This window comes from Solanum pennellii, chromosome 5, assembly GCF_001406875.1.
Source record: "Solanum pennellii chromosome 5, SPENNV200".
NCBI classification, from domain to species: Eukaryota; Viridiplantae; Streptophyta; class Magnoliopsida; order Solanales; family Solanaceae; genus Solanum; species Solanum pennellii.
Genome location: NC_028641.1, coordinates 328,566 through 335,856, shown reverse-complemented (window position 1 = coordinate 335,856; position 7,291 = coordinate 328,566). Strand labels below are relative to the sequence as shown.

The 7,291-nt window shown below is 34.7% G+C and overlaps 2 protein-coding genes across 2 annotated transcripts in view; both read right to left on the bottom strand.

The window, feature by feature from the left end:
• LOC107020123 (nuclear transcription factor Y subunit B-6-like) overlaps positions 1 to 1,290 on the bottom strand; it is a 12,018-nt gene extending 10,728 nt beyond the window's left edge. The window contains exon 1 of the mRNA XM_015220438.2: positions 1,180 to 1,290. Coding sequence (XP_015075924.1) covers positions 1,180 to 1,273 — 94 coding nt within the window. The 5' untranslated portion in view covers positions 1,274 to 1,290. The remainder of the gene's footprint in view (positions 1 to 1,179) is intronic.
• A 1,881-nt stretch (positions 1,291 to 3,171) lies between these two features.
• Positions 3,172 to 5,209, bottom strand: LOC107020094 (nuclear transcription factor Y subunit B-6-like). The gene is made up of 2 exons (XM_015220418.2): positions 5,113 to 5,209; positions 3,172 to 3,880 (listed from the first exon to the last, which is right to left on the bottom strand). Exons 1-2 carry the CDS (start codon positions 5,207 to 5,209, stop codon positions 3,303 to 3,305), a joined length of 675 nt encoding a protein of 224 aa, XP_015075904.1. The 3' UTR covers positions 3,172 to 3,302.
• Positions 5,210 to 7,291: the final 2,082 nt, after the last annotated feature.

The window sequence follows — 7,291 nt, the reverse complement described above, 5'->3', positions numbered from 1 at the left end:
ATTATTAAATCACATTTGCTATCGACTAACTTTTCAAGTGTTGAAGCAATTACAGAACAAATGGCATGCGTATACACATGTTTCACTAATATTTAGCTGGATATGAGAGTAATACTACTGTAAGACGGCACTATGAAATGTGGACAATATTTACATAAACACCAAAAGCACATATTATTTCGACAAAAGAGATACATACTAATTAAAGTAATATAAAACGCTTTATATACAGTTTTCATCATCTTATGTTGTCTGATCTTCAACTAACTCTGGCATTTATCGAACCATCCAAATTCGCCCCTGATCAAAAGCCTTTTTACTGTACCATCAATGTGATATAGGAATTCGACAAAATTGCATCGTAACGGACACTACACTACCTACTGTTTTCATATACTCTATATAGAACTAGCTGTTCTTAAAGTTATATCCAATGCTGCTTAATCTTTGGATAAAGAAATTCTTTTTAGATTTTAATTAACTTCTTAAAATGCCTATATGTTCTGATGATAAATTGTGTTCTGTATTTTAATTTTATGGCAAAAGCAGAGAGTAATAAAAATTAAATTTGTCTAATTTGTGTAATACAACTTGCTGGTTTTCAAACTTGCTAGCTTTAGTTGGTTTCTTTCAAATAAAACCTGGTTTTCTCTTAAAAGTTCCAAAAGAAAACAAGAAAAGTGTCGATCACCATTACCATGAATCGATCTATTGATCTTTGATAAATAACTAGCTCTGTAGATTTATATATGGAAAAAATTATGCATATATAGTCCCTAGATAATTTAAGACGGGTGTATAGTAGATGAAGATACACCAAGCTAAGAAACGTACAAAAGTTGGAGCTCTTCATCTAAAGAAAATAACGAAAAATTCAGAAGAATGATTGAAGATTATAAGATCTCCTAAAATTTCACAAGTGTTGTCGGAAAGAGTGATTTAGAAAATAATGAAAAATTCAGAAGAATGACTGAAAATTATAAGATCTCCTAAAATTTCACAAGTGTTGTCGAAAAGAGTGATATGTATGAACTGTGCCCCTACCTTGTGAAGGTAGAGAAACTGATGCTAGGCTCGAGTAAGTAAATCAAAATTAAATAACAAAAACAAAGTTTCATGAATGTTCCATGGAGAAGGAAAATGCATTTGCAAAAGTAAAAGAGAAGCTAGGTAGCATACCAGGGGAAGGGGAGCGGGCAGGGGTTGGTTGTGGGGATCTGTGATAGCTATGAAATCCTCCATTTCCTGAACCAACATGATTACCATTAGTCATCTCTCTTTCTCTCTCTCTACAAATATGTATCTCTCTCTAAATATATGAAGTAAGTGGCTCTTGGCAAGTGATATTTATAGCCTACTTTAAGAGAAAGGGGGGACACATAGCAGCAGGAAGTAGTGAACGAGGTGTTGGTATTCGCCCGGATAAATAGGCTTTCAAGATGGACAGATGAGCATTGACCAAAAACGACATTACTATATACCACTACTTCTTCCATCCCAAGTGTTACTTTAGCTCATTTGACGTCAATTAAGGAAAATAATAAATTGAAGTATAATTTATTATGTTACCTTTAATTATTTGATTTTTTTTTTAGAATTGAGCAATATTAAAAAGTACTTCTTTAATACAAGAGTATACTTGGAAAAACATACTAGTTTTTGTCCTGAATTCCTACAATATTTCGGGAAAATTTATTTTGGCTAAAGTGCCACTTATTTTCGGACAGAAGGAGTATACGTTACTTATTGTTTAATTTTCAACCATTTGGCCATTACCCTTTTACGTTTCTTATTTCTCAACAATTTATAGTTCCAATCCTATTCAAACCGGCCCCATTCATTCAAATTCAGAAAAAAGTTGTTTCGACTGACACGTTATCCAGAGTATGTAGATTTACCCATGTCAGTTGTGGATAGTGATGACAAATGGGCGAATTGGTTCTGGTTTGGGAGGATTGAAGATAGATTAGATCGAGACTTGGATCTCTTTGTATGACCTTGGAGAATCCTTGACTCATCAATTACCTTTTGAAGTTAAGTACACCCTTCTTTTTTAAAAAATTATTTTATAAGTGTTGGTAATTCGATCACAAGTGCTATTTGATTTCACAAATTATAAGTGAAATTAACTCACTAGTATTAATCAATGTACCAACTTGATGTAACGAGATTTTAGTTGATTTAAGTATAGTAAGAAAGGAATTAGCAACAATATACTGCAGAATCCTTCTTACCAAGAAAAGCCACACATTTAAGTGATCATAAAACCCCTGAAAATGTCTGAATAGCAACTTTATAACAATTTATGAAATTTAGCAATATTGAATGCAAACTTTCATCATCCACAATGGAATATCGTACATATGAAAAACCAAATCCGTCTATAAATGGGACAACATCGAACACAACATAATAAATTTTGTATAGCAACTTTGGATCAGTTTAAATATGACATCAACACACTTAAAAAAGGAAGTTGTACGTAATACGCCACTGGGAAAACGGAAAGCAGGTTGTACATGCAGCTTAGCAGTTCCCTTTTTCCTTAAAGTTTGTGGCATTGCTTAATTTCTCGCACTGTTCAAAGATCATTCTCTAAGGTTTTGGAGGATGAGAAAAGAGGACTCTTGTTAAGTACATTTCAGTACTTGATCCCTTGAATATCGCAACCTCACTGTATCAATCTCAGAGCATCATTCACAATGTCTTTATCCATTGAAAAGTAAGAAAACAGTTCCGTGTTCTGACTCTATCAATCTGAAGAAAAAGTTTCTTAATAGTCGAACTACATAACCAACAATTTGTATCATTATCAAAACAGAGGTTTAACAACAAGATGTTGAATGGCACTCCTATAGAGAAAATATATCAAGTGGTCATTATTTGGACATGTTTCCAGATTAGGAATGTCAAAGGTAAACTTGGTAATTGGTCCTGTAAGAAGAGCAAAGAGGTGACCGAGACTGATATAATTCCTCTGTTGTTTTCCAAAGTGTTTGATCAAATATGCTCAATTAGAAATATCATAATCAGGACAAGTAGCACTTGTTCATTTTATTTAGCACTTCCACCACACACAAAGATACACATAGACATACACATACACATACACTTAAACATACACATACACATAGACATACACTTACACTTACACTTACACTTACACATACACATATAAGTAAACAGCCAATTGAAGGGGACCCATTTGGCTAACTTAGTTCGAAACATACATTCCTAAATTTTCTTTATTGCTTATAAAGCTTCAACAACAGCTTAATACCTTCAATAGATTGAGAAATTGATCACTCCTTATCCTCCTCCATAGGAGACTCAACGTCAGTATCCACTGAAGCCACTGCACACTGAGAAGTGCTTGCCTCCCCCTGCATATCACCATTTCCCATTGGTGGTGGATACACAAAGTGGTGATGAGCCATAGGAAAATTAGGAGGAAGGTTATAGGGTGTGATATTGGAGCTTGAAGCTGTATCAACCATTGGACGCTTCAACAAAGACTCCCTTGTAAGAGATCCACACTCGCCTCCATCATCCTCACTATTTGGAGGAAAGTAGTAAGGCAAGGGTTCAATGTAGTCATCAAAACCAAACTTGTTAATGACCCAATCCACGTCTTCCTCAGTGATTGTGTTCCGCTGCTCACGCTGGCAATGAGCATTGGCTTCATATGTTACAAAGCATATGAACTCAGAGATGCAATGGTACATGGTCCGTTTGGCATCATCAGATATATTGACATGGGGAGGATGGGTGCTACGCATGATTCTGGCCACGTTTGGTATGACTCGGTCTTGCTCCTGAATGATGATATCAACAACTTCCTGGTTGAGATGTGCAGGCAGTTCCAGGCTCATCTCCATATCTTAATTTCACACAACAAAAAAGCACCAGAGTGATATTAAAAGAAGTGTGGTCTATATTATCAAAATATTTGTCTAATTTCATCACATCTATCTACTCTTTTATCGGCTAATGAATCATTATTAAGTAACATTTGCTATTACCTACCCAAGTATTGAAAAAATTACAAAATGGCATATACAGAAATATATGTTTCACTAATTATTAGCTGGATATGAGAGTCGTACTGTAAGACGGCACTATTAATTTTAGACATTAGTCATGTGAACACCAAAAACATATATTATATAATCAGTGTGAATACAGACTGAGAAAAGTAAACATATAACGCTTCACATTTAGTTTTCATCATTTATCTTACTTTGTCTAATCTTCAACTAACTCTCGCATATATCCAAACTTGCCTCGGATCAGAAGGCTTTTTCTATTATTATAACCGTGATATAGGAATAAGATAAAATTTTCTTGTAACGGACAATTTAGGCAATTTATATGCCATAATTAAAGCCTTTAATTTATGTAATATAGCTAGCTGATTTTCAAACTTGCTAACGTTAGACGGTTTGTTTCTTCCTCTCTCTTTTTAATACTCTTTTTAGAGGAGAGAAACGCGTAAAAAACGGTAGAGAGGACATACACAAGATTGCATGCATATTGCCACTTGTTTCCTTTTTCTCTTTCAAGTTCCAAAAGAAAACCAGAAATGCCGTGTCGATCATGACTACCATGAGTTGATCTTCATCTTTGATATACAAACAGCTAGCTTTGCAAATATATGTATGGGAAAAAATGCATATATGGTCCCTAGCTAATCACAGACGAACATAGAGCAAGCCAAGAAATCTACACAAGTGCAGCTCTCCATTTTTATTATCTTCCAAGACTCAACAGAGCTAAAGAAGAAAATGAAAAATTCAGAGGAATTAATAAAATTAACTTTCGTGAAAAAAACTGTGCGCGCTTCAGCATATACAAAGCTTCATGAATATTCAACAACAACGAGGACATGCCTAAGTAATCAGTATATATAATTCCATAAATAGAATCTGAAAGTGCGATGTGTACATAGCCTTTCCCCTACTTACCTTGTGAGATTGATTTTAATAGAAACGCTCGGCTTTAGTAAGCATATCAAATATAAAAAATCATATGAACATTCCAACCATACATATATATATAGAGAGAGAGAAAGAAATCACTTGTAAATAGTAAAAGAGAAGATAGGTAGCATACCAGGGGAAGGAGGATCTGCAGGGGTTGGTTGTGGAGATCTGCCATAGCTATGAAATCCTCCATTTCCTGAACCACCAACATGATTACCATTATCCATCTTACTCTCTCTCTCTCTACAACTATCTTTCTCTCTCTTGTATAGAAGGTGGTTCTTGGATAGTGATGTCCCCATATATATAGCAACAAAAATAAGAGAAGGGGGGATATGTGGCTAACAGGATAGAGTGAACCAGAAAAAGATATTCGCTGAGATAAATATGATTTCACAGTTGGGAAAATGAGTATTGTCTAGAAACGACATAATTATATACTACTACTTCCTCTGTCCCAAAATAAGTGCTATTTTAGCTCATCCATTAAGGAAAAAAATAAATTGAAGTTGTAGTTTTCTAAGTTTTCTCTCTATTTATTTGATGTTTTTGAAAATTGAACACTATTTAGAAGTAGTAGCTCTTTGAGATGAGAATATATATAGTTGAATTCTTCCAACAACACTTGTTTTTGGACAATTTTTTGTGCTAAAGTGCCATAACTAACAGCATTCACATCAGAAAACTTTGATTTCACTAGAAGAGCTGTAACTTCCTCATATGATAGTGAATTGCTCTGATTCTTTTTCGTAAATGTTTATGGACCTACTCGTTTAATCAAGACTCAATTTCGTGCTTATTTGCTTAGTAAAATATTATTTTTGCTCAATAAATAATTATTTCATATTCCGCAATAAAAGTCCAATCTTGACGTAGCTAAAATACACCAAATTTTACTGTTGATCAGTCCTGTAATTCATGCTCAAACTTTCAGAAGTTTCGTAATAATATTCCATTTTTAAAACTAATAATCAAACTTTTTGTTAACCCAATTTGCTGAAACAATGTCAAAGCATCCAAAAAGCTTAAAAGCTCACCAAAACTCATCTGGAACCTCCCAAACAAAAACCAAATATGCTGTTAGTGTGAAAATGATATTTCGAACTAAATGAAATCATCAAAACACGCAAACAAGGTCACCTTAACCCGATGTTTGCCCAAAATCAACCTTAAGAATTTCCATATTTCAAATAAGGACATGAAATTCATTCAAGTAGACAATATATCACCCACCGGACTTAGTGGAATCATCAAAACTTAAAAATGACCATTCTAACCTCAAAAATTTACTAAAGTTTGGCCTTTAACTTTTCCCGCATCTCGTCTAATGGCTCAAAATCAAACCAAAAGCCTTGGGACCCAAAACAAAACTACATCTAGACCAAAAAACATATTATGGAGTTAACGGAACTGTCAGAATTTTACTCCGAGCTTGCTATCACCAAGTTGACTTTGGTCAACTCTCTTATGCTTTCAACTTTCAAAAGAAAACCCATTTCAAAACTGTTATTTGTAGTTTTGATGATTTGACAAACTTAGGGACCTTGTAAAGGTACCGGGTTTATTACTTAAGTATTGCAGGTTCTTACTTGAGTATTGCAGGGTTCTTGTCTGAAGTATTGCAGATGAAACAAACCCAGGGACCTAGTAGAGGTACCAGGCTCTCATGATGATGAGCCAGTCGACTGCCAGCTGGAGATAGTACAGAAAGTAGGTGCACACTTCCCGATGGCGTCAGAAAGTGTGACCTTTCCAACCAATGGCAAAGAAGTTTAGGAAAGGGACTTGTCTATACAAAGACACTTTCCTAAACACTTTTTGGTGAGTTTTTGCAACTTGATAAAAACTTTTCAAGAACTCTTGCAAAGGCTACACAAAGCAAAGGCAGAATTATTCCAAGGACAACAGCAACATCTGGAGCTTTTCGTCTAGTTGTTTAGGAATTTATTCTCTTGTTCTTAAATTGTAAACCACTCCTAAATCTATAAAGGAATTGGTGTGTTGTGTTAGAAGTCTAAGTTGTCCAGGTGGGATAGCTTAGTGGGTAGATTGTTTTTCTACTTAGGCTTGTTGAGCAATAGAGGACTATTGCTTAACGGTAAGATTGATAACTCTTTCTTACGTTTGGTGTAATCGTGTTTCGCTTTTGCTTTTGAAGATTAGTGAAAACGATTGAAAATCCTGTGAGACAGGTCGTGGTTTTACTCCCTTAAGCAAGGAGGTTTCCACGTAAAATCATTGTGTTGATTTTACTGCATTTAACTTTCTGGTATTTTTCTGAAGTGAAGTAAGGGACCTGGTCCATTACT

Bases quoted from the DNA above. Each gene is read 5' to 3' on its own strand.
- LOC107020094 (XM_015220418.2), bottom strand. From the start codon at position 5,209: ATGGATAATGGTAATCATGTTGGTGGTTCAGGAAATGGAGGATTTCAT. The intron at 3,881-5,112 runs GTATGCTACCTA...TGTGAAATTAAG, and splicing joins TGCAGATCCTCCTTCCCCTG to ATATGGAGATGAGCCTGGAA.